At 42.0% G+C, this 27,610-nt stretch overlaps 1 protein-coding gene across 1 annotated transcript in view; it reads right to left on the bottom strand.

Annotated features, from left to right (window-relative positions):
• The window catches only part of LOC149305500 (zinc finger protein 704-like), a 35,421-nt gene extending 16,118 nt beyond the window's left edge, over positions 1-19,303 (bottom strand). Inside the window, exons 1-2 of the mRNA XM_089477539.1 lie at positions 19,124-19,303; positions 14,819-15,042 (exon numbers count right to left, since the gene is read on the bottom strand). Coding sequence (XP_089333665.1) covers positions 14,819-15,042; positions 19,124-19,303 — 404 coding nt within the window. The remainder of the gene's footprint in view (positions 1-14,818; positions 15,043-19,123) is intronic.
• Between the last annotated feature and the right edge of the window lie 8,307 nt (positions 19,304-27,610).

Below are 27,610 nucleotides of genomic sequence, written 5' to 3' on the forward strand. Positions count from 1 at the left end.
ATGTACCATAACTCATTGCCCACATTGTGCAGTCTATGTGGTAAATGTTTATGGCTCATTGGCTTAAGGTAAGCTGGATTCAGATCTTGGCGTCATATGGTTTGATAATATATGTTTTTATAATTTTACATTGTCCACAGATCCATTCTTGTGCTCAATGGCCATGCTGGTAAATTGTTAGTTCTGATACACTGGCTCAATAACTTTCATTTAAAATATAGTTATATGAGATTGCTAGATTTCTGGTCCTACATCCCAGGTATCCCCCTGCTGTGACAAATTAAAACATCGTAATAATCACTGCAGCAGTTGATAGACTATTATAATAGCCCGCAAATAATCATATGTACAGTACAAGCTGTACAAAGGGAGACAGCAAATCCTTAAGCTATAATAACAGCAGCCAGCTCTTGGTAAATGTTATGGCCATTAGAAATAGCCTTGTACCTTCTGACACTGTGGCACAAAAGTCATAATACGCACACCCACGTAGGAAACATTAAGGTGTTAAAGCTAGAATATAATCAAATATGTTTCTTGTCATTGATTGGCTGTTTCAAGCAGCCAGTAGGTAGTACTGTTGCCCTTGAAACCAATGGAATCACTTTCTGTGAATGCGAATGGGGGGTCTCATTGGACCAGCCCGGTATATCAGGGCTCAGGAAATCTCCTATACGGCAAATAGCTGGGAGTGGGAAAACAGGCAAATGCATATGGAGGATTCAGCACCCTAGTTCCCCTATTTGCAAGAGGAATACCATGAAACTTTAAAAGGTCCTCTCCACTATCGTATGGATTAATGTGCATATGATGGCTGGGGTGTCCATTTAAGGGAGTCAAACCAAAAACAAGACTGTGGGTCTGTCAACAGTGCCTTATACAACAATGCATCATCTCCCATAGATGTATTTGCTTCTCCTCAATCTTTTACCAAACTCCCATAGATAATCAAGAAGATCCAGGAAAGCCCAACATTATGGCTTTTGTTGAATAGTCACAAAGCACAAGCCCCAATGCCAACAAGCCACATGGAGGCCACTAGGAACTCGAGGAAACTGAAGGTGACTACAAAGCACTACAAAACTGTCAAGACAAAACTAGGCACGTTGACTCATTTTATCTCACCAACAGCCATTACCTCAAAAAAAGTAAATAAAATATGTATTATTTTTATTTGGACTGTCCCTGTAGACATGTAGTTCACGAAAAAAAGATGGTATGTACTTTGCTTTCAATTACCTCATACTGCAGGCTGCTTCACACATCCATAAGGGGTGGCCTTAATTTTAGGGTGACCCTATGTGTCATATGGAGCAGTAAAGTCTAAAAATGCATTTTAAGCCACTAACTGTACATACAAAAAAAATAAGCCCAATACACGTCTGTAAGGAAGATGCATGAGTAATACGAATCTTTAAGCATTTGACCTAATATTGAAAACTGTATATTTCATTCATATTCTATGCATGTTATGTTGCTTTTTGAAATTCATCTATAATAGAAATGTAAGAAAGCCTGAAAGGTTTGGTAATCTTCTCCAGCTGATATTTTATTCTTGAGGTACTTCATGTATATCATAATTCTTATCTTGATTTCCTTTCCAGGAACTTCAGTATAAGAAAATAGAATCAATTGTTATGACTGTGTTGCATTCTAAATGGGACTTTTGAATCATAAAATGAGAAAAAGGTAGTTTTCTCAAGAATAAACAATAGAAGTGAAGTTAAACAAATGTTTGTATCTTGCAATGATGAATACATTGAGAAAAAAAAACAATGACTGCCTTATCACATGATGATTTATATCTTAGAATTCTGGACTTTACATAGGACCCCAAATGTAACCTCATATAATGTCATTTTCTATATATATGTGGGGGTTCATCAAACTTTTCATTGCAAAATCAATTCATCAACCAAAGCCCGCCAGCAACAGAATCAGATAATCAACAGAGAAATGTTCCCTTTTGTGTTTAATGCCTTTGTTATTGCTCTCAAGAAATACATATATGGTTTAATATATAAAATGTTTAAAGAAAAATATTTTTTTTTTAAATGAAAACTTAAAGGGAATTTAACACGTTTAGAACTAAATGCAACATTGAAAATATCATCCCTAGTACTGTTGCATTCACAACACTTTTGATTTTGGTGGCTGTTTTTAAATGGTTCATTATGGAGGTACCGTGGCTTCTGTGTGGGCACTAAATACAGTAAACATGATATATCACAGAAAGGGGTGCTTTAATGTTATGGATATATATATATATCTATGACAAGGTCAAATAAAAACGATGTTTACAGCAAGTATAAAAAATAGACTATGTTGTTTGGGGTTCTCTACTACTAGCAAAGGGTGGATCATGCAACATGAGTATAGAGTGGTAGGTGAATGATACAATCAATGATATATGATCAATATGATGAATGGTGGGAGAATACCTCCCAAGTGTCGCTCGAGTTACCCATGTAGTTACTCCTTACAATGGGAGATCTCCCCTGACTGGCCAAAGAAGCGTTATAGCAGGACAGACCTCCATTGCAGCTCTGCCGATGAGCGCCCCAAGGTGGTTTCTCTGGTAAGGTGGGCAAATGGTCCCATCCTGCATGCAGCCCTGTCCATTCCCACCTCTGGACCAGACCCTCCATACCTCTAGCCACACCACCAACACAAGTGTTATTAAAGAAAAAGTCCCAGAAATTGACCTCTGTCCCTTTAAAGTAAGTTGCCATCATTACACAAGACAGTACCTGGCTAGACAGTCTGCACTTTGGGGATATAAGTGCATGATAATCGTTCATTGTATTATAGCCGGCTCATTTTTAATATTGCTCTTGAATATTTGGATTAGTTCAGAGAATTTGAAATGTTGCTCTGTTTCTACAAAAGCTCCAAACAGCCTCCTAGAGTTGTGTCACAGCTGGATAATTCAATTTGCTTTATACATAATTTATAAGGGGCTCTCAGTTCAGAAGCTTCATGTATAGAAGCTGAGAAGAATAACTATCCAACTGCATGCTAAGGATAGATTAAAGCGGTACAGTACTATACTGAGTAAGCGCTCTCCAAAACATTATTCATTGGACGTATTTTATTTAACTACGATATTTAGTTCCCAACCAGCAGCTAGAACTTTTAGAAAGTGCTAAATGATGGTGCTGTCCTTGTGCCAGGCATTAGCTTACATTATTACTAACTACATTAAAACATAAATCGTTCTACTTAAGATAACGGGGGTACAATCATGCCTAGAAATGCAAAACATTAACTTGTTATAGGTTGCACGGCAAGTAAAGGAGGAAAAACAAAGTTGCTAGAGGCCAAAGTTTTGCCTGTCAGGTAACTTCTGGAACAAACGGCCATTGTTTATTCAGGCTGCCCTAGAAATGAAAGCCAGCCATGGTTTGGATTAATTTTGTATATTTTCAACTGGTTTCAGCTGTATAAGGTACAGTGTGTGACTGCTGACCTCTCATATTAAAGAGCCATTTTGTTCCATACACTTTGATATTGGCTCACTTCAGCAGCGTAAAGCCCAAAGTTGATGTATAGCAGAGCTATTTGCGTGGAGCTGGAGCAGAGCCAGATTAAGGAGAAGATTTCTCCAGGCCAGGGAAGATGTGCTAAATATACCAACGTCTGATCTGGAACAACCACTTTAGGTGGCTAAGTGGAGCCATTCCAAAACATGCCTGGTTCAAAATTACCAAACATTAGGAGAGGATACAATTGTATATTTTTAGGTATTACTGCTTCTGGATATGCCAAATTTTATTCTTCCCTGTGAACCTCTGGTTTTTAGCCTCCTCAGGCCTAGACTGACCATTGGGCACATCTGGCCAATGGTTGGTGGGCAAGACAATTTTTACAGCTGTCTGAACCTTAGAAGTCAGTTTGTGATTAAAATGTTAATGCACACCGCATGTACTCATTGTCCCTCAGCTGGTACAAATAAACAGGGAACACACATTACTCATCATCAGCTCGCCTTCCGAGTGAATGTATTAGATTTATAAATCACTAATGCTCTTTTCACTGAAGTCAACAAAAGAAAGATGCAGCAATGAAGACTACAAATATATAATGTAGACAAAAGTATGTACAAGGATTATTAAATATACATGGATTATCGCTTCAACATCAGCACATGGTTGATGAGCAGCTAATTAAAGACAACTTTGGCGTGTGCAGGGGAACTGTGTAAACATGTATAATACCTAACGTGCGGACAATTGAAGCTACAAGGTATGGCAAAAAGGTTTTCTCACATTATCAGAGTGGCTACACGATCACGGGACTTTTGCCCACCAAAAAGCCCTGTCAGATCTTTTTTGGGAGCACAGTGCCCAGGGGTGAACTTAGGGTTGGCGGTGCCTGGGTGCAGTTTTACCTTTGTGCCCCCCACTCCAGATAGTGATGGTGGTGACGTCTGTACAGGATCATCCTGAGCAAAATCGTGTTCATACTTTGGAGGTGGTTCAGATGGAAAAAGTAGACTGACTCAGCATTGGAAAGGTGTATATAATTTCACCATTATGTAAACATCCACTGGAATCATGGAGAGCCCCTATATCAAATGTACTAGTGTACGAAAGTAGACTCTGCCCCGTGATTTGGAGTTGCTGGTGAGGTCTAGGTAAAGTATGATAGTGGAGGTTGTGGGAATATTAAGACTTTGTCACCTACAATTATGTGAAATGATTGATTTCAGGTTCTTCATCAGCATCACTTGGTGTCATCGATATGATGATTTTTGTTGATATCGACAGCCACAAACAAATCAGGAGTTGTCTCTTTACCATTAACATTTTGGGATACTGACTTGCATTCCGGTTTCAGAACCCCAAATGAGTATTCCACAAGCAACAAGCAAGTGTTACTGAAGTTACTGAACAAACTGACGTATTTGACTGCTACCTGGATTGATCTGGTCTCCAGCTAATTCTCCTCTGCTGTCTAGGTGTAAGTCTTGCCATTAATAGAGATACCAGCCCTATCACGCAAGCACCGGACCCAGTACTTCTGGTTGTCACACTGGTATGACTGGAACCCACAGATGGAATGTACACATTGACCACATAACAGCCACCCATTAAACACAAACAGGAAGAATATGATTTTGCTGGTCAGACGAGGTTTGTGAGACCTGAAAGTACACTCCATGATGACTGAAAGCAGTACTTTTGTCCCAGCAACAATTAGGTGATACCATCAAAGATGGTCAGGGCCCATACATAGCTGTCTGTTTCCCCACTGACTGGCTTTTAATGCCATGTTAGACCCTGTGTGATTGGAGACAGAGAAGCAGCAGATTAAGATAAGGTAACAGAGAATAAAACTTTCCACCTCACCCCCTTCACCAGGGTTTGTTCACCGGCACTTCCTGTCTACAGTATCCCGTGTTTCCTGTGACATGGTGTGTGTGCCTGTTTCATAGAAATGATGCACGACAATACCTAAGATACATGTGTGTAAACTCTGCTTACACCGTATAAAAGACAGCGTAGAATAGATATCGCGGTATTTACCAGTATATTTAAAAGTAATTCAAGCTTACCTGACAAGAGGCAACACAATAAGGAGAGCAATACATTTCATTTTCAATACAAAAGCATCTTCATAAACGTATGAGTATATATGTGGTTGAGGGCAATCACTTGATTCTGGAAGAACATTTACAGGAACAGAAGTGCCACTTCACAATACGTTTTCCCTAACTACTTATTTATCTGTCCCTTGATGGGTAGTGTGACGGATCGTCCAGTGCCCCAGACTGGACACATCCGCCCGTCAGCTCCTTCCCTCTCCCAGTAAGCAGACGCGCTGCGGCTGTCCGAAGAAAGCAGTCACAGACCAGCACTTCCCTCAATCATGAGACAGGACTTCATGCTTTGAGGTTAAAACAGAACTCTCTTTATTACAAACACACAGAACTTATATACAATCTCCATTCACTGTGGACCGAACCCAACCCCCAATCCGATCAGCCACATCCCCTCACAAATCCCATCAGCCACATCCCCTCACAAATCCCATCGGTATACAGGGGATGTATCAGGTGAGGGGATTAAGGGATACAATGGGTTTCCCCCACCTGTGTTATCCCCCCTGTAGTGCGGGTGCCGTCTGGGCAGACAGGGCTGTGCTGGCTGATTAAGAGCCCCAACCAGATTATAGGATCGTCTCTTTGAAGGCTGGAGCTGCAGCCACATTCAAACAGGGTACACATAAATATAATAATAATAACAGTGAAGATCAGACAGGGTTCTTCACAGGTAGTATTGCTGTATTTCATCCTATAACCAGCCACCTTCAGCAGAGGAATATTGAATACCTTAGGAGCACATGAATATGTACCCACTCTCAGAACAAAATTTGATTATTAATTTATTGATTTATATAGCACAATCATATTCCACAGCGCTCGGTAATTAGGATATAACTAGTAGTGCATCACTTAACTTAACAGGTTTACGATCGAACAATGGGGTATAATCTTACAAATGCAAAATATGAATCACTGGTTCCATACACCAATTCTCTAATAAACTGGAATCCCATGATATTGCAGCTGTAGTGCAGCCAGGCAGTGTCTGTTAATTGTTCAGCTCTCCGGAGGATAGCAAACAATGCAGTCACCAACAGAGCAGAAGAAATAAGGTCTGTGTGGGCTACCATGAGCCAGGGGCTTAACAATTATGGTCGCAACTGTGACCTGGCCCACCACTCTAGGGGGCCTGGGTGAAGCATGCAACCATTTGACTGCCCCTTTAAAGCAGCTGAGTGCCCAGTAATATACGCAGCTAGAGGCACATACAGTGTAGAGATCATCCAGTCTGATGATCTCTCAAACTCTGCCTGCATGCTGTATCTGACTGATCCAGCATGCAAGAAGTGACATCATATTCAAAGCTGGCACTGACATGTTGCTTGCTGAAGTTGGGGGAGCCATTTTTGGACATGGGTCCTATGGTTTTTAGTTATGCCCCTGCCATGAGCTGACATCAAGTTTTAACTGAGATCTACTCTCAAAGCTTCTTCTAGCAGGAAACCCAAAGCCGGCACATTGGAAGACAGCAATCAGCCCTCAGTTACTTCTGAGGTTGACCTGCAAACTATGTTACTGAAACCTGCATTTCTATCCAGGTTCTAGTTCACAACACCTTTAGAAGTGTGTTACTGCTTCATCATTGAGTCAGAGGAAGCAGACAACTTTTCATGCAATCAATGACCCTTCTGAAACTAGACCATGGTTAGAGTGTTCAGCACAGTAATCCTTATGCATGATCTCACATTCTCTACCACCAGTATCTTATATCAAAGGGATGTGTTTTGAAAGGAATGAACTCATTAATGAGATTTACAGTGCTGTAAAAAAAAAAGTATTTGCCCCTTCCTGATTTCTTCTGATTTTGCTTATTTGTCACATGTAATTGTTCCAGATCACAAAACTGATTTTTAAAGTAGTATTATAAATAACAGTAGACAAAGATAAACCGAGTTAACACAAAGTGCAGTTTTTATTTAATGGTTTCATGTATAGAATGAATATATTTGAAAAAAGTAATTGCCAGCTTAGTAACTGAAATCAACCAATTAACCAAATGTAATTGATAATTGGCCTCAATTTCACTAGATACATTAACAGTCCTGTTGAATCTAAACATCAATTAAATAGAACCTCTCCTGCAAATTGATGTAGGCTAAAAGGTCTCAAAAAGCATCACAAAGTCATTAACATCCATCAGTCTGGAATGTTACAAAGGCCACTTCTAAGGCTCTGTAACTTCAGTGAACATAGGGGAGATCCATTATCTTCAAATGGAGAAAACGAACAGTGGTGAACCTTCCCAGATGTGGACGGCCTACCAAAGTTCTTCCAAAAGCATGTAAAAAATTCATCCAGGAGGTCACAAACCAGACTAACACAAATGCAGACCTCACTTGCCTCTGTAATAGGAAACTGTGCAAAAAAGGCGAACCAAAACAACATAAAGGCTAGTCTCACATTTGCCAAAAAAAACTTGATGACCCCAAAGACTCTTGGGGTAATATTCTGTGTACTGATGAGAAATGAAGTTTTTGGAAAACAGGGGTCATGTTACATCTGGCGTAAAGCCAACACAGCATTTGTCCGGCCATCCTTCTTTACTTAAAGCTGAAGTGCAGTTGGGTTAAGCAGCAGGACAATGAATTGGAGCACAGAAGGATGTCCACCTCTAAATGGCTCAAAAGATAAAAAATAAAGGTTTTGGGGGACCTAGTCAACTTTAATCTGATTGGGATGGTGTGCACGACCTAACAAAGACAGTTCATGCTCAAAAACCCTTCAATGTGGCTGAATTAAATCAAGACGTGTGGGCTAAAATCGCTCCACAGTGTTGTAAGAGACTCATTGCCAGATATCGCAAACATTTGGCTGCAGTTTGTTCCACACCAAGGGTGACACAACCAGTTTTTAGGTTTAGTGGGGCACTTACTTTTTCACACAGGTAGGTTTTGATACATTCTTTAACTTCAATAATTTAAATGATTAAAAGCTGTGTTGTGTTTGTCTTATTAAAATAAATTGGGTGACATTTACATTGACAAATAAGCAAAAATACAAGAATCTGGGAAGAGGGCGAATGCTTTTTCAAAGCACTTGCGTAATAATGAGGTCCGCTATCCCCTGTATGTGGCAATAGCATGATAATATTTTCAACTGGCAGATAGAAGCTGGTTCTACCAACATATTAACGCTGTAACACTGAAGGTTACATGGGGCTAGCCACAAAACATGCTTATGGTGCAAAACTTACTTATCACAGTGTTACTAACAACTTTTTTTCTCCTTCTAGACAAACCCAGCACTGGGAAGTGGCAGTGTAACTGCGGCCTATGCATTCTGTAATGCATCAGCGTATTATGATAATTTCATGTGAGAGCTTATATCCGAGGCAGAGTAACATTTTCAGCTAAAGGCTAATGTGTTAGTCATAGTCAACGACGGCAGTGGCATTTAAGAGCATTTTGTTTTAGCTTATGTTTAAATGCGTTTTGGTAATAGTTTACAACACACTATATCTAGCACAATGTATATCATCAGAGGGAGGAGGGACTTTAAATTTGTTAACACGGCTGAGCCTAGGGTTATTGATGCTTGGGTGCATTACTTCTTTGGTGACACACCCTCTAATTAAAAGCCACGCACATACTAAAACACAAACACAAATTTACACATATACTATATCCCTTCTTTCCCTAGGCCCCCTAACACAACTGACTCATGCACCATACACTAACATGCACACACACACGCTAACACATCTCTACCTCCCCTTCCCTCAGTTTGCATGGTGCCCTGTTTTCGTAGCTTGTATCCATGCGAGCTACCGCTCTACTACCATGGGGGCATCTATATGACCCAACTGGGCACCTGGGAACCCTTCACCTGATGCACCCTCCTTAGCACACCCCTGGATAAGCAGGGTCTACCAGGAACTAGCCATATAAATCGTCCGACCCTTTAGCCCTGGGCATGAGGATACCAAAATTAGTTTGAAACGGTCAGATGTAGCAAATCCAGTTTCTGTGCAAACCATGTAAAATGTGAATGAACGTGAACCTATATAAAGACAAAAAAAAGCAAAATTTGAAAACTGCCTTTGAAAAGGATAGAGTTTTGAGATGTCATCTACCAATATTTTAGAATTACAGCAATGGCATCTCCATTACAAGTACAAATTAACAGGACCTATTTAGGTAGCGCAACATCATTATATATTTTATCCCATTAACAAACCCAACTTCGAGGCTTTTTCTTGCTTCAACATCATGGTCAATGCAATTTTGTTCTTTAAAAATATATTCTTTAAATATTTTATTTTCAAAATCATAATTTGGGTATTATTTTATGAAGGTCACTTTTTCTTATCCATTTTAGTTCTTACCCAAATTAGAAATAAAGACTCGAACACAAATTTTTCGTGCATGATTTATACACATTCTTTTTAACATTCTTATATGCCAATACCAAATTTGTAAATAAGTAGTACCTTGGTTACAAATTGATTACTTTTTTAAAAATTAATTTGTAATCATGAATTCAGCAAGTGTTTTGAGAGAAAATTATTTTAGGTTATATCTCTTATTCTTTCTTGGTTGCAATTCATACAGACTGGACTGTGAAAAAAGATGCGCTCATCCAGGAACAGAAGAATGTAATACCAGTGTAGAATGCATATAATAATGGTAAATTAGCATTTAAATTAGCCTTATGGAGAAAAAAAAAAATCTCCATGTATTACCGTATTTGCTCGAATATAAGACGAGGTTTTTTTCAGAGCAAATGCTCTGAAAAATACCCCTCTCTTATAATCGAGGTCATCTTCTAATCAGATCTCAAAAAATGTCCGCTGGGGCCAGGCTGCTTACCGGTGCTTTTGTCGCGAGCAGCGTTTCTTCTAGCAGCAGCAGAAAAGGAAGCTAGAAGAGTGTCACATAATTCTGCCTCCCCCTCCTTCCTCTGGGGGCGGGGCCAGAGAAGTTGCTCGCACGAGTGAGAGATCTGCAGTTCAGGTAAGGGGTTGGGGGAGGGTTTTTGTGATTAATGTGAGACGTATGTGTGATTAATGGAATGAATAAGTATTTAAATGTTTGTGAATGAGTGTGTGTGTGATAGCATGGATGTGTAAGGGGGTGGTGGTGGTAGCATGGCATAGGGAGGCTGTACTCACACTCCTATCATCCCCAGGTTCCAGCATGTACTGGCTGCCTTGGCTTGATAGGAGTGTGATTGTTGTTAGCAGTTATACCTCCAGAAATGCATTTTAACCCCTATATGCCACTCTGGCATATAGGGGGTTAAAAGGCATATCATGCGCAAAGTGGCATATAGGAGGGTATAAGACATTTCTGGAGGCAGAGTGGCATATAGAGGGTTAAAAGGCACATCATGGGGCAGAGTGGCAAATAGGGGGTATAAGGCATTTCTGGGGGCAGAGTGGCAACCCTGGGGGCAGATGTGCATAACTGGGGGGGCAGGTTGGCAAATAAAAGGAAATAAAAAAATATATTTTTCTCAATCATAGCTTTTATTAAATATGAAAAAATTGTTTACATGAATTAATATTTACTAGTAAAACTTTTTTTCCTATAGGATAGTCTTATATTGAAGCTTTTTGTTTCTTTCCTAAATGAATATTTAGATTTTGGGGGGTCGTCTTATAATCGAGCAAATACGGTATTTGGCTAAGGAATTAGCATAGATTTCATCACCTGAATATAATCGGAGTATATTATTTATACACTATATGGACAAAACTATGGGGACAACTGACCATTACATCAACAGGGACTTTGATGAGGACAAAGTGCATTCTAAATACACAGATATTAATATGAGGTTGGTCCCCTTTGCAGCTATAACAGTTTCCACTCTTCTGTGAAAGCTTTCCACAGAGTTTCTGTGGGAATTGCTGTCCATTCATCCAGTAGAGTATTTGTGAGGTCAGGCACTGATGTTGGATGGGAAGGCCTAGATCGCAGTCGCCGTTCCAGTTCATACCAAAGATGTTCGATGCGGTTGAGGTCAGGGCTTTGCGCGGCCGGTCGAGATTTTCCACACAAAGCTCATCTAACCATGTCTTTATGGACCTTGTTTTGTGCAGGGTACAGTCATGCTGGAATAGAAAAAGGCCTCCCCCAAACTGTTCCCACAAAGTTGGAAGCATTACATTGTCGTAAATATCTTGGTATGCTGAAGGTACATACGTTTAGAATGCAATGCCATTGGTCAGGTGCCCTAATACTTTTGTCCATATAGTGTGTATATTTTATACTCAATATAAATATAGCTGACGAGTCCCATTAAGGACAAACCAGGCTTTGTTTAAAAACTGTCTAGCACAGGATACACGAAGGATCCGTCGATTTAGAACCAAAAAAAAAGATGTTTATCGTTAAATTGATTTGCTTATACTAACCTGTTAACCAGTCTTAAGGCTTGTCTGGTACATGCTAGTGTTCGATAATGCTTTCTCATACATATATATTAGCTGAATATATCAGTTTATATAGTATATGGGTATTAAATGCGTGGTTAGACTCTTTCAGTCCTTAGCGACTTTCTACAATGCTTTGACCATTCTGCTAAAACAAAAAAAATCATGAGATTATTTGTGAATCAAATTCAGCATTTTAGTATCAAGTTTTAGTTTCTCACTACTTCAGGGAGTTTTACTATTGGAGGATCCGGAGTTCAGGTGCATTCATACAGGTCTTGGGAACAGCTCTGCATCTTTACACTGCCAGAACATTCTCTCAACCCCCGCTCCATCAATTTCGCAATTAACAAATAGCAACAATATTTTTCAGAAAATTAGAAGATCGAGAGGAACGTCGCTTTGAAGAGTTATAGAGATTGCTATGAGATAATAAAAAGGAGTAATATTCTGCTGATCATATCTGAGAAAATGATGGATTCTGAAAATCCCGACAGTGGGATGTTTTCATGTTTAACATGAGGCAGAAGGGCCAGCTGGCCTGGGCCCAAGCTTCCATTAGGGGCCCTCAGCAGCTGCCCCTTGGGATCTGAGAGTAGAGAGCGGTGCAGCGCAGACCTCTCCCCTAACACTTGCTCCTTCTTGAGCTGCACCTACCCTTCTGGTACAGAGCGCTGGAATACGATGTCCGCCATCCGTAACAGGGATAAGACCGTTGTTTTGTGAAAATTATTGGGACTTCAACTTTACATTAGGGGTTAAATTGTAACATTTTGTGTTTTTACCCTCGTTTCCACTAGAATGTGTATTAATAACAACTCACCATCTAGTCTCTTTAATCCCGTTATATCTGTTGTGTATTTCTATTGCCGTCTGTGTGAGATTAGTCTGCCATTGTCATCGGTGTAATCCCTTGCCATTGTGCTATGTGTTAATCTGTTCTTGTTTCATGTTGTATGTCAACCCCCTTTCTCCTGTTAAAGTGGCCTTATAAACAATGCCCAGTCCCACTAAAGTGTGTTCTCTTGGATCCTATCTGGAGGTATGATTATGTGGGAGACTTTTCCCCCCCATATGAGCACTTTTACTCTCAGAATCGGAGGGGTTACCCATCTGTTATACAGCTTTCACTCAAGTGAAGCTTTCTCCCTGATTCTCCCTACAATCCTGACACCCAGCAGCAGGTGGCAGAGATGTATTTACTGCAGGTATGGGAAGCATATTGATAGCCACAATAAAATAGTTTGGTGATCAGAGAATAAAGGAGGGGATAGATTTGTTGAAATCCAAAGGAGTGAATACATTTACATAGAGAGTAACTAACGCTGAGTATTATGGTATCTCAACAGAGAGGAGGTGGAAATAAAGAAGAGGACGGAAAGTATTTGAAAAGATTTGAATCAGACCACAAAAAAAAAATAAAAAAAAATACCAACGTTTTTTTCCCCCACTTTAGACCAAAACCAAACCAAATGATTAATAGAATAAGGCTGTGGTCAAGAGTAGAACAGATTAAAAGCGTTTCCTATGAATAAGAAGTGAACATTATGACGGTTATAACGAGAGGTAAGAGTTTGATTTTTCAATAGTTTAGGCATTAACTTGTTTATATAACTAAAGGATGATGATAATAATAATAATTATAAACGCCAAGTAGACTTGTGCAAATGGGCCAAAACCAATTTTAACAAATTTTCAGGTTAATTTTTGGCTCTTTGTTTTCGCACCACAAATTATGTTTCCTGCCCATTCCTTCTGGACGAAAATCGAGGGCTTTTTAAATTCTGAAATGAAATTCGTTGTCTGGCGCCCACATTTACTTTCTCACCCTCTCTGAATGTCTCCCTACTTTCTTGCAGACCGCTTTGGCTTCCATGTCTCGCAGCTCTGCTTCTTCACTATCATCATCATCATCTTGTTCTTATCTCTTCAGTTTTCTTTCTTTGTCTGCGTCTCCATAGACATGACCTCCCGGTGAACTTCCCCAAAAACAGCAGCCTTCTAGTAACATCCTTCAAACAGGGAGAGGATATCACTGGAAGCTCCGCCATATTTGCAGAAGTTAATGGGAGGTTATGTCCACGGAGATGTGGAGGAAGAAAGAGGAGAGAAGAACAAGAACATGGAAGCAGTCGGCAGAGAAGGAAGACATTCAAAGAGCATTAGAGACAGAGTAAATGAGAATGAGAGTGTAAAAACACGTAAACGGGAATGAATGAGCCAGAGTAACTTTGATAAGGCAGAGAGAGGGCAGTGTGGACAGTATGAAGTTAGAGTGCAAGAAGTCAGATACACACCAAGACATCCGGTAGTAACGCTCAGCTGTCTGAGAGCCCTGTTAGAAGCACGTGATTAAAGTTGTGTGTCTGTATGAAACTAGACCTGAGAGGAAGTAAATGCAAAACACAAACATCATGTTCTACGTGAACAAAATGAAGAAAAAAAAAAAAAAAAAAAAAAAAAAAAAGGTAGATGTTCTAGTTCAAGACACTAAGTGTTATAACCTTACCTGTCAGGACCTAGATGCAACTTCTCTGACATTTCCACTCCGTGCAGAAGACGCAACAGCTTAGCTGTGCACCCACGTGGTCATGTGCATGTTCTAAGCACTGTGCGTGTTTTATACCTGTGATGCCACGTCGGTGGATTTTCGGTCTGCCGGTATCTCATTGACTGTTCAGTTAGGCACTTTGAAACGGCATTATATATTTTACCTTACTGTATATTTGAACCCAGATATTCCTATTTTCTTAGCTGCCATATCGTGAGTCTCCTACATTAACAAAAATCAGGTCTTCAGGTTTGGTATGAAATGGCATGCGTTGTCTACCTACCTTGCTCTAGGAACATCAATGTTTGATGAAACCACTTTGCGTTTTTCCTCTAGCAGACAGATAGATCTTCTGTGCTCTTGTTTCATTTCGGGTTCTTGATTGAAACCACTGCTAGAACTCTTTTTGTCCATTTTGTTTCCCTTTTTAACCTGAGCAGCCATATGTAGCTTTGAAGTAAAATTCTGTTCCACGGTAGGATCGAGTTCATGACTTAAGCATTCTGTCTGCAAGATGAAATGTTATAAATATCACAGATAACATACAGATATCTTGAGAGAAGAATTAACTGTTCAATTAATTACACGAGTGGACACTATCCCCAGACATGAAGACAATGCTCCACAAATGTTACACGTTTATTTCTGTCCACTGGCGTGATAAATGAGTAATTGGAGCAGGGCAGACTGTAGTAGCTCCTCATGAAGAGAAGAAAGCCTGTATGTCAGGTCGCCCCACCTTACTCAAACCACAATATTTTTCTGAGATCCCTAGATGGTAATATGTGGAGGCCCTGGGGGCAACTGACCGCCAAGATGGCCCAGAATTCTTCAAACAGGGCTGGTCCGCTCAAAGAGGTGGGGTCAAATAAGGCAATGTTTTGTGACCCCTGTAGTAAAAGGTAAGGAGGTAGCTGGATAAGGGAGTATGTATTTACACAGGTTAGAGTATGCGTACCAGTGCATATGTTTGTTATGGGGGGGGCCCAAGAGGCCAATGGTAACACTTTTTTTTTTTTACCTGCCCCCCAGGCCTAGCCCTCCTCTGGATGGGTGATTTCCCTGCTGTTAGTGCACAACTGATGGAGGTGATGGTTAAGGCTGCAAACTGTGTGGACCCGGACATGCCTTTCACTCAACAAGGAAAGTACTGTATTTGCTCGATTATCAGACGAGGTTTTATAATCGAGGTCGTCTTCTAATCAGACCTCAAAATGTCCGCTGGGGGCCATGCTGCTTACCGGGCTTTGGTCGCGAGCAGCTAGTAGTGTCACATAACTCTGCCTCCCCCCTCCTTCCTCTGGGGGCGGGGCCAGAGAAGTTGCTCGCACAGCCAGGCCCCTGCAGAAGTCTTCCAGTGAGAGATCTGCAGTTCAGGTAAGGGGGTGGGGGAGGGTTTTTGAGTATGTGTGATTAATGGAATGAATAAGTATTTAAATGTTTGTGAATGAGTGTGTGTTAGTATGGATGTTTAAGGGGGGTGGTGGTGGTAGCATGGCATAGGGAGGCTGTACTCACACTCCTATCATCCCCAGGTTCCAGTATGTACTGGCTGCCTTGGCTTGATAGGAGTGTGATTGCTGTTAGCAGTTATATATATATATATATATATATACACACCTCCAGAAATGCATTTTAACCCCCTATATGCCACTCTGCCCCATGATATGCCTTTTAACCCCCTACATGCCACTCAGGCATTTCTGGGGGCAGAGTGGCAACCCTGGGGGCAGATGTGCATAACTGGGGGGGAAGGTTGGCAAATTAAATAAAAAAAATATATATTTTTCTGAATCATAGCTTTTATTAAATATGAAAATATTGTTTACATGAATTAATATTTACTAGTAAAACTTGTTTTCCTATAGGGTAGTCTTAAATTCAGGCTTTTTGTTTTTTTCCTAAATATTCAGATTTTGGGGGGGTCGTCTTATAATCGAGCAAATACGGTAATAATAATAATAATAATAAAGAACTAGATGTTCTGTGGGCTAGACTCTTGCTAGTAGAGCTGGGTGAAAAGTTGAAAAACGTTCCTGCAGATGGGAACCACGAGTTTTCACCTGCTGATGCTGCATTATAAGAGCTGCGGCATTTATGTTGCAATGTCTATGTGTGATGCAAACAGTCACAGAAATCAGCTGGGAAGTGCTCCATTATCCATTAACGTTCCATTATTTTTTCATGAAAAAAAGAAAGAGAAAACACACAATGACGAAGAAGGCAGTTCAGAATACGTGGAATGTCATCCAAGTAGGGTGCATTTCCTAGATGGCAGCAGCAGAGACAACTAAAGGACCAGCAAAAAGTCTACCACTTAGTCAACAGATTGAAAGGTGGGGCAAGAGGAGCTCCTACCATGGATTCAGAGGTAAACGCTAGCCCAGGGTCTAATCATTATTAAACAGAAAGAAAGGTTGGAATGCAGCACTCGTAGTGAGATGGTGCACCAGGGTACCACCAAGTCCTTATATAAATCCAAAATAAAGAAGCAGAGGCTCAGCACTCAAATGATAAGGTGAGTTTATTTCACGCAGGCAACGTTTCGACACACAGGTCTTGAGAAAGAAATAAACTCACCTTATCATTTGAGTGCTGAGCCTCTGCTTCTTTATTTTGGATTTATTCATTATTAAAGGCAGCCCTGATCATTATGTTGCCCATACACCAAAGGCCAGCTTAATACTGCGAAAGCATGCCCATCACTTTCTACTTGCCCCCCCCTTGTTGGGGGGGGGGTATTGTTCAGTCTATGTGACAGCAGGCACAGTGTCTTTATACACAAAGCTTTGGCAGTGAAAGTGTACAGTGGCGTTGGCAGGGGGGGGCCAGAGGGGGCCATGGCCCCCCCTAAATCATGCTGTGCCCCCCCAATTGAAACGCCGTCGTTTTTTTTTTTTTTTTAATAGATCCGGAGGAGAGAGAGAGAGGCGCCGAGCGGTCGCTGAGGAATAAGTTCTCAGCGACCGTTCGGCGCCTCTCACTCTTTTCCGCGACCGCGAGGCCTCTGCCTTGGTCGCAGTGCCGGCATTTCAAGCCGAGCGCCGGTATATGATGTCATATCCGGCGCTCAGCAATGAAGCCGCGCACACTGCGGCAGAACCAGGAAGACAGAGACCTCGCGATCCCGCCGCTGGACTTCTACAAGCCCAAGGTAAGTGAACTTCAAAGGGGGGGGAGGAGGGTAGAAAGTTAGGAGGGGGTTAGAGAGTGAAAAGAGGTAGATAGGAAGTGAGAAGAGGTAGATAGGGATACATTGGGAGGGAGAGAGGGGGTAGATAGGATAGATTGGGAGGGAGAGGGGGTAGTTAGGATAGATTGGGAGGGAGAGGGGGTAGTTAGGATAGATTGGGAGGGAGAGGGGGTAGTTAGGATAGTTTGGGAGGGAGAGGGAGATATTAACATATATTGGCAGCAGGGGCTAATATTAATATTAATTGGCAGCAGGGTCTAGTATTTATATTCATATTGGCAGCAGGGTCTAGTATTTATATATATCGGCAGCAGGGGCTAATATTAATATATATTGGCTGCAGGGGCTAAGTTTATATATATATTGGCTGCAGGGACTAATAATATATATTGGCAGTAGGGGCTAATATTAATATATACTGGTAGCAGGGTCAAATATTAATATATATCGGCAGCAGGGTATAATTTTTATGTATATCGGCAGCAGGGTATAATATAAGTATATATCCGCAGCAGGGGCTAATATCAATATATATCCGCAGCAGGGGTTAATATTAATATATATCAGAAGCAGGGTGTAATATTTCTATATATAGTCATCAGCAGGGGCTAATATTAAAGAATGAGAAATAACTGCCTAACGTGTGTGTGTGTATATATATATATATATATATATAGTGTATATGTACCGTTTTATAATTGGCCCCCATACTTTGGTTCCTGGCCCCCCATGTGCCCCCCCTAAATATGAAGGCTGGAGACGCCACTGAAAGTGTATGGGGGGGGGTCCTAATATCGCGCTTCCATTCCATTCATGATGCAGTTTCTCTCGCAATAAACCTCCAGGTGCAGGAAGGCCGAGGGGCTGTGGTGGGCGCGGCCGTTGCCCCGCAGCCTTTAGCCCTTTGTGTCCGGGCCACACTCCGCTGTCAGTGAGAGGCACACGCTGGGCTGCAGCACGTGGGTTCTGCCGCGCGCCTGACACACCCCCCTCGGCTGCAGCTCCACAAAACAAACACTCACTACAATGGGGCGGCTCGTCCCCCCTCCGAGCGCAGCTTGCGTGGGTTACACGGACATTGTAAAAACACGGTTTCGCGTGACACAGACAAACATGCATCGCTTCTCCAAACTTTATTAACGAGTAATACTGTATGACGAGCAACGACGGCTGCACCGGGCACTACTCCTCACCCCTCCCCCCGCATGCGTTCGTGTTTATCCATCGCAAAAGAAACAACGTGTCCGTCACAGCTCCCTGCACCGGGACCGTAACTTGTCTCCTTTGTTACCGCGTAATAAAAACAATGTTAGCGAGCTTCCACATGGCTTCCCATGGCGTGTCCCGCTACATCCGCATGCATTCCCCCACTCACGCTGCACCCCAGGGACCCACCTTGCGGTGCCACTCCAGATGCCCCTCTCCGGGGCAGGTGGGTCTCTGGCGTTCCTTATGTGCGCCCAATTCTCCTGCCTCCGTCTGCGCCACAGGCGCTGGCCCCGGGTCCGAGGCTGGCTCCCATTGGCTCACCTCGCTACCCAGCACCGATCGCTTACTGAGGCGCCGAGAATGCATGGCCCTCTCGCTGACTGCCCTCGGTCCTCCTATTCTTCAGGTTGGAGCTGCCACTCACCCGAGTGCGTACACACCCACTGCTCGGCACCTCCCGAGCCACACTCATCCACCGCCGCAACTTCCCTGCCGCACGAGCTGGGAGTTACTTGTACAGCGCTCCCCGAGCCCGCAGAAACCCCGGCGCGGAAAACCGGGAGTGGATCTCCGAGCTCCGGACGGGGGCGCAGAGGGCAGGCACTTGTAGATATAGTGCTTTGTTACCGTGTCACGGCGTGTGCTCGGGGGAGCGGGCTAATGACACCAACCGCAGCCAACACAACGTGTCACCCGCACATGGCCATGACAAGCTTCTACCACTAATCCTGGGGGCTACAACTCCCATTATGCTCAGGCAGCCGAACTCCATAAGGTTATCCATGTTATTCAGCATCTAATGATTTAACAGTGGATGTGTACATCATGCTAAAAATGGAGTGCATTGCAGGAGCATTCCCTTGGTTGCTATGGTGATTGCTCTACTTTAGCCCTTTGCACCAGACTCCCTTTTCATTTGCCACCCACGATGTGTTCATCCTATCTGTGGCTTCACGGTCTCTAAGCTTTCCTTGCTGCCCCAATGAGGTATCAAAATGGATAGAACCACGCGGCCCATCATCCGATTATTATTTCTTCCCCGAGTTTTTACGGTTGAGGGCTAATTTTAGAAGCTGTGGCGGTGATCGGCCCCACCGGCCCTGTGTAACGGAGCCTGCGAGAATATGTCGTGTGTGTTAATGAGTAATACGACGAAAAGAAAACCACCGAAGCCCCCGCCGAGATTAAGGCTAAATGCTAACGACGAGTCCTGTTAACTCTGTTTGGCGAGTGCAAGCTGTTGGTCTAATGTGCAGCGGCGAGAGGTTGTGATGTAATAAGGCCCCTCGGGGTAATAGAACTGTAATGGATTTGTGAAGATGTGGCCCCCAAAATGCGTCACTCGAGGGCCGACGATACCGGGCTCAGCCCTGGGAATAGGAGATGCTGATGAGGAAGGATGTGATGGATTATAGTTATTAAAGACGTGCTAAGGAATCAAAGACTGAACAGCATTGAGTAGCGGAAGTCATTTCAAAATCTATAATTTGCTAATTATGGAAAAATCAAAAACCTTTAGAAATGAAGAATTATAGGGTCTGATATCACATGAATGAAATTAGATTTGGGGCCACATTAGGTGGATTACTTAGAATTCACTTTTATTTGGGCCATTCCTGTCTCTGTAAATCACTATATACCATCTGTTAATGATGTGATAGAAGCAGAAGCTCTCTTGTGAGGTCATCGTTATGTAGAGTTATCTGTGGACAATGGCAGCTGTAGTTATACAACGTGAAGGAAACAATAACAAAAAAATGTAGGTGTTTCTCGAATTTATTATGATTTTATGATGTTATTTGGAAACACTGTTGATATGCTTGGCCAGGGCTTAGTCCATCCTTCAGGCCATCCAGTCTGGAGTCACAAAGGAAAAGCCAGAAAGACTCTGGCTGCTCGATGACGAGGAAGAGTCAGATGAAGATGAAGAGGACGTGTCCTCTGTGCTCAACAAAACTGATGGAATCTCCTCAAGTGTCTTCAAGCTTAGATTTGATGTTGGCCGGTATGGGGGAGTTGAACGGTGGCTCTCTATATCCTCCCACTTAATGTCCTGAAAGAATGGATGCCGCCTAATACACCCCGTGATCCAGAGGCGATGCTGAGGATCTTTCATCAAAAGATGCTTCAGGATGTCCGCAGCGTTTTCGGAGAGGTCTTTGACGTACCGAGGACTTCCATTTACAATGGAACCCAACGCTGCCTTCTTGCAGTTACCATGATAGAATGGTAACCTTCCGTTAAGCATGCGGAATAGAATCACCCCGAAGGACCACCAGTCCACGGCAACACCGTATGCCTGCTTTAGATGTATTTCGGGGGCCATGTACATGAATGTTCCGCAGTGTCCTTTTGTCTCTGTTGCTCCAAAAATGCCTTCTGCGACAATACCGAAATCGCAGATCTTGGCATGGCCCTCTCCGTCAAGCAAGATGTTGTCCGGCTTCAGGTCTCGATGTATAACTCCCCGAGTATGGAGGAACTGGATGCCGCAGATTAATTCAGCCGAATAAAATGCAGCTGTAGTCTCAGGGAGGCGGCCCACCCTCTTCATATATGACTGCAGGCTCCCACCAGCCATATACTCCATCATGAAAAACACGCAGGCCTCTGTTTGGAAGCCTGCATATCCATGGCAAAGGAACGGGCTGTCCCGAGCCATCTCCAGGATTCTCCTCTCTTTCAGTAAGTACAGGGGCTTTATGGCTTTCTTGCGGATGATTTTGACCGCTACCATAGAATCTCTTCTAGGTACAGAAGCCAGCATGACCTTTCCAAACCCCCCTTCACCCAGCACTGAATGGAAGATAAAGCCAGAGACTGACATGGGGAGAAGGCTCCTATAGCGTTTCGCAATAACACCACTTTCCACCATACTCCTGCGTCTTTTCATTGGAACCTTTCCCCTTCTGCGCTCCTCCAGATGTTCCTCCGCTCCTTCTTTCTCATGCTGCCCCAGAGTCTGGATGTTTTTCCCGTTGGATCTACACCGCTTTTTTTTCCGTTCGGAGCTGCCTGTGCTGGTTCTGGGGCGTTTTGTTGTCTGCTTTGCCCTCAGACACAGACTGCTCTCCTCCCTCTTATTAGCAGTACGTTTGGTCCTCTTCCTCGCTCTTCCTCTTTCTTCATCAGTACTGTTACTCTCTTTCTTTCTTTTCAGGACAGGGTCTCTACTGGTCAAGTGCTCCTTGTTCTGGACCTCAGTCTTTTCAGCAGTGTTGGTGAAAGCTGTTTTCACTCTTTTGAAAAACTTCCGCACTTTTCTGGGGCAGCATCTCCTTCCAATCCACCTCAGTCCATGGAGTAGACAGCAGTCCTCCATAGCTCTCCTTTTCAAAGGTCCCCCTTTTAAATCTCCTCAATCTTTGATGTCGTTGGTAACAACACTTCAAGTCTGCTATGAATAGCTGCTTACAAGTGCCGAGCGCCCAACTACACTGAGTAAGCAGGTGAGCGCTCTACAGCTTTATTGTGAACATGTATGATGTCATAATTCACTGACCTGCAGTGTGAGGGCACAATGAGGGTTCCGAGCTTCTGCTTTACTGCTTTATGGATGTAACCGATTACCGATTTGCCTCTTTTCTTGCAGTCCCAATTTTCAGACCTTACTTCTTTTAATCTTCTGTTCATCGTTTTGTGAAAAATACTTTACTAGTATTACAGTAAAAGATTGTTTTTTGGTTTTCTTTATATGCCGGTCCGTGACGTATTCTGGCCGAGGCTGACAGTCCAGAGACGCATTTTACTCTTTATATTTTGGTGCTAATAAATACTATTTAATAACATGAACATGGTTTAATATTAAATTTTAAAATAATTGAGTCTTTGGCAGGTACTCTAAAACACAAAAAAAGGAATATTGGTTAAACATGCTTTATGGGGTAAAACACCCTTTTTTCATGAAGTTAACTGCAAAACTGTACAAAGTGGTGCAGGATTGAAGAAAGGTGTGTTTTATATCGTATTGCCCCGGCAAATATCCTTTAACTGCAGTCCAGGGGGTAATATAGGAAAATAAAAACATGATTGGGGAGGGAAAAAATGGGCTCCTAGATCCAAAACAAATTTGTAGACATTATGTACCGGCCCACTTTGCCTTTTATGAATATATAGTTATTGTGCAATAGAGGCTGTTGGCGGGGGGTTGTATAAATTGTATAAATAGGCTGGTGGGGCAGTGATTTGTGTAGTTGTGGCAGAGAGGGGACGCCAACCTCGCCATTTACCATTTTTACCACCTTATTGACTATGATGGCGTTATATCATGAAAACATAATTATAATGCCATTTGCAAAATTAAAAAGGTCAGAGAATGCCTTCTTACCCCATGCTTATTTTTATTGGGGCAAACAGGAATAAATTCACTTTTTACAGCTGAAAAAAAAAATAAAAAATCCAAATTTTATACATTTATTAAACCAGAATTCTCAGCCAGCGGAGTATAACTATTGGGAGAGAGAGTCTCAAAAACATCAAGACTCTTATTTTCTTTATTGAATGTGGCAGGAATCAGTGCGGGTCCAACAATTCCACATTTGAGAAGCACCCTGTCAACGTGCGCATATATATACTTCCCCCTCTATAACTATTACACATATACTAACACACACTCACTCTAACACCATACGTTTTCACATTCATCTCCCACGGGCACCACAAACCTAAGCTGACAGAGGGACCCTCTTATTAAAGTCAAGGGATGGAGTGCGTATCTCTATGTTTTAGTTACTAATTCAGATAAAATGAGAAAACACAAGGATTAAGACTCCGTGGGCTTCTAGACCTTAAAGGGACACCCCAGTACCTAAATGATTCCATCCTCAACTGGCCCCATAATGTCAAATAAACTGCATCAGCCCTGCATTCTCCAAACCCGGGGCTAATCGGAGGACGGCAGATACGTGTTCTCTGGTCCTTTTAAGGGAGGAATTTCAAAAACTGGTGAACATCTTGCGGCTCAGAGACCATAACATGTTCCGTCTCCAGGGTGAGGAGGCATCATAAAGATGGCGCGGCCAAAAGGAATTCCCAGTTTGCAGGAGACGGTAACCGGAATTTTACTCAGAGAAGTATACAGAAGTAATTTTTTGTTACATTGTTATAATGCGTAATAAGCGTTACTATAAGCGTTATTTTGTAGCTTTTGTTAGGAGCAGTAGTTTGAGTCCAGTATGTCACTTGCCCTCCAAGTTGATGTGGTGTAAATTGGAACCAAGCCGGCTAAACGTCCCCCATACATTTTAGTGTAATTCTTGTGTGTCTGGAAGGACTTCAGAATCTGGACATCTTATGCCCTGACAGTATATCCATAGCGGCTCACAAGGTGAACCTACGGCACGAGAAACCAACAGGCAATGGTCCAGGTGATTTTGGAGCAATGGTTCCCACGCCGTTGAGATGGAAATGTACCGTCTGGCAGCAGATAAGCAGCTATCTGCTCTGCCTGTTTTTCCTGGTTAGTTCCTGGTCATATCCAATGTTTACATCCCCTTACTGTTTTAACCTCTACCACTTTTGCTGGAAAGTCATTCCACTGATCTACCACCTCTACCTTCTCAGTAAGGTATAGGAAGAAGCCTCCTGGCTCCAGCTCCACAGGGCAATCCTTTAATTGTTACGGACCAAAGACACAGACTCTTCCCAATTCTCGATTTTGTTGCCACTGAGTGGGGGACGCTCTAGAGGTGGTCTTGACTGATGCAGAGAGATGCCCTTAACCCCTTCGCGACCTTTGCCGGTTCAGGACCGTCATAACAAGAAGGTCACTAAATGACCTTTGACGGTCCTGAACCGTCCAAAAATTAAATAAGCTTAGAAAGTGATCAAGGATCACTTTCTTCGCTTAAACGGCCTTGCTGCAATGCCTCGATGTCGAGGCATTCAGCAAGGCCGAGATCGGCATCGGGGGCCATGTCTGGCCCCTCCCCGGGGCGTCAACAGCCGCCATACATTGTATGGCGGCGGACGCCCGTTTTAAAAGCGTTTAGGAGGCGATCAACGATCGCCTCCTAAACTTAAATGGTGTCGCTGGAATGCCTCGATCAGGAGGCATCCAGCGACACCAAACACTTACCTCTGGGTGGGCTGTGACCGCTCCGGAGAGCGGTCACAGCCGCCGCTGCCGGTGATCTTCGCCATCAAGCAAGATGGCGGCGGCCCGGGAAATAAAACAATAAAGACGAAAAAGTTCGCTAGAGGGTCTCCAGACCCTCTAGAGAACTGGCTCCACTTGCTGGTTGAATACAGGTACTGCATTCAACCATGCAAGTCAATGGAGCCCAGCTTTCTAATCACTATGTGATTAGTAAAATATTAAAAAAAAATAAAAAAAAAATGGAAAAAAAAATTTAAAAAAAATGTGCTAACATTTAAAAATAATTATGCAGTGATGTCACTAGATGAACCATCCAGTACCAGCAAAATGTGTAAAAAAAAATATAAAAAAAGTATTAAAAAAATAAAATAAAATTAAAAAATAAAGTTTATTATTTTGAGCAAGTGCTAAAATTTCTCAAAAATCTCAACAAAGAGTTAAAATAAAAGCACTTCAAATACCCAAGGGGTGTCTAATATATAAAAAAAATGGCTGATGGGGTAAATTGGAGTGGCCTAGCTCAAAGATAGGGCATAGGTACAGACTGACCAAAATGGAGGAAAAAAAGCGCACTTCCCAAATGTGGCATTTTAAATCTGAAACAACCCGACAAACCCATGCATGTGGGGTATCGCTGTACTCAGGAGATGTTGCTGAACACATATTGGGGTGTTGTTTGACAGTGACATATACCAGCAACTGTATATCTATAACTAAAGTACAATTTGTGTGGAAAAAAAAAAGAAAAAAAATTACTATTACAAAGTTTGACAAAGTGTAGTTGTATAATTGGTGCATGGAAAGGGTTAAAATAACAGCATTTGGAATACCCTGGGGTGTCTAGTTTTCAAAAATATATGGTTTGAATGGGTTAAATTGAGTTAACCGGCTTCAAAGATGTTCCAAAGAGGAGATGGAGGCAGACTGACCAGATTTGTTAAAAAAGATTTGGAAATCATAAAACGCTGCTTGTACTTATTGCCCTATAACTTACAAAAAACAGCAAAAAAACATAAAAACATTGGGTATTTCTAAACTCAGGACAAGTAGTAGAATCTATTTAGCTAGTTTTTTTACTTGCTTTTTTAGGTGAGTAAAAGATTTTTCAAATAAAAGTCATAAAATGTGTTTTTTTTTCAATTTTGCACCATGTTTTTTTAATTTTTTTTATAGTAAATAAGATGATACGATCAAAATAATGGTATCTGAAGAAAGCCCATCTTGTCCTGAAAAAAACAATATATAACTTATGTGGGTACACTAAATGGGTGAGGAGAAAATTACAGCTGAACACAAGCACCACAAAAGTGTCAAAACAGCCTCGGTCCCACAGGGTACAAAACGAAAAATGAGCCCGGTCCTTAAGGGGTTAATATTGTAAGGGGCTTCCTTAGTATTTTACCTCTACCATTAAGTTGTATTACATACTACACAATATTTGTTTACTATTTTTTACATGATTATTTGATTTATTTAAATACCAGCTGGAGTATCCATTTAAGGTTATATAATATTTTATATATCATTTTCACTTATTGTAAGGGGCACAGACACCTATTCCTGTTTATAATTAAAGAAGACACTGTGCATCGCTGGTCATTCATAGCATATCTGGCGTTATCCCTCCCTGAGGTACGCGCCAGTCAACCAATTCCCCTTAAACCTTTCCTAATACCAAAAAACCACTGAACCTACACCTTTCTTCTCCAAGGGGCTGAACTTCGTACAGATCATCAACAAGGAAGACGGAGGGGACCCCATAGAGCATAAAAAAAACACATCCTTCGCTACGGTGACCATTAATCAACAGAGGAACGAGGATGGTGCCACGTAAGTTCAGGACGTCCATTAATACATGCAGGCAACTACCTTTTACTAAACTTCAAGCCGCTGTCCCAAAGCAACTTCCCTTCACCTCTTCCAGAGAAGTGAAGGTAGTGTGCGTGTATGTGTGTGTGTGTGTTTAATGTATATATGTTTGTGTGTTTAATGTATATGTGTTTGTGTGTGTATATAATATATATATATATATAATTTTGCTTCAGGGAATTAATACATTTCTATTAGAATCCAATGATAACATTCTTTAATAAATATCCTTTTATTTTAATAAGCTGCACCCAGTCATCAACTCACATTCTATATTTGGTTTAATATTGATGTAGAAGCCACCTGAACAGGTAAACTCTTATCCTAATAACTCTATTTTTATTTTCTGAAAGCAAGTCTGTACCGGATATCCGGCTCAACATCAGCCGTTTGAACGGGCAGTTTGTTTTTCTGGTTTAAAAGGATGACGTCGGCTGGCTGCCACATCCCAGTTGTTCCTGAGCTGTGCCTTCCTGGCTGGCAGAGAATAATAAGACACCAACAAAGTTTAACAGCTATAGTGCAAGAAGCTGTCTGTCTCTGAATTAAGTTCGGTAGGAATATACCCTTTTAATTCAAAAGTTTGGGGTCACTCGACTGGTTTTATGGGGGGGGGGATTTCTGGCTGTAACATAATTGCAAAAGGTTTTTCTAACAATCAATTAACCTTTTACACTTAAACTCAGATCAGCGAGCACAACGTGCCA

This window comes from Sceloporus occidentalis, unplaced genomic scaffold (genome assembly GCF_023333645.1).
Source record: "Sceloporus occidentalis isolate IW3139 unplaced genomic scaffold, rSceOcc1.0.p SCAF_11, whole genome shotgun sequence".
Taxonomy (NCBI): Eukaryota; Metazoa; Chordata; class Lepidosauria; order Squamata; family Phrynosomatidae; genus Sceloporus; species Sceloporus occidentalis.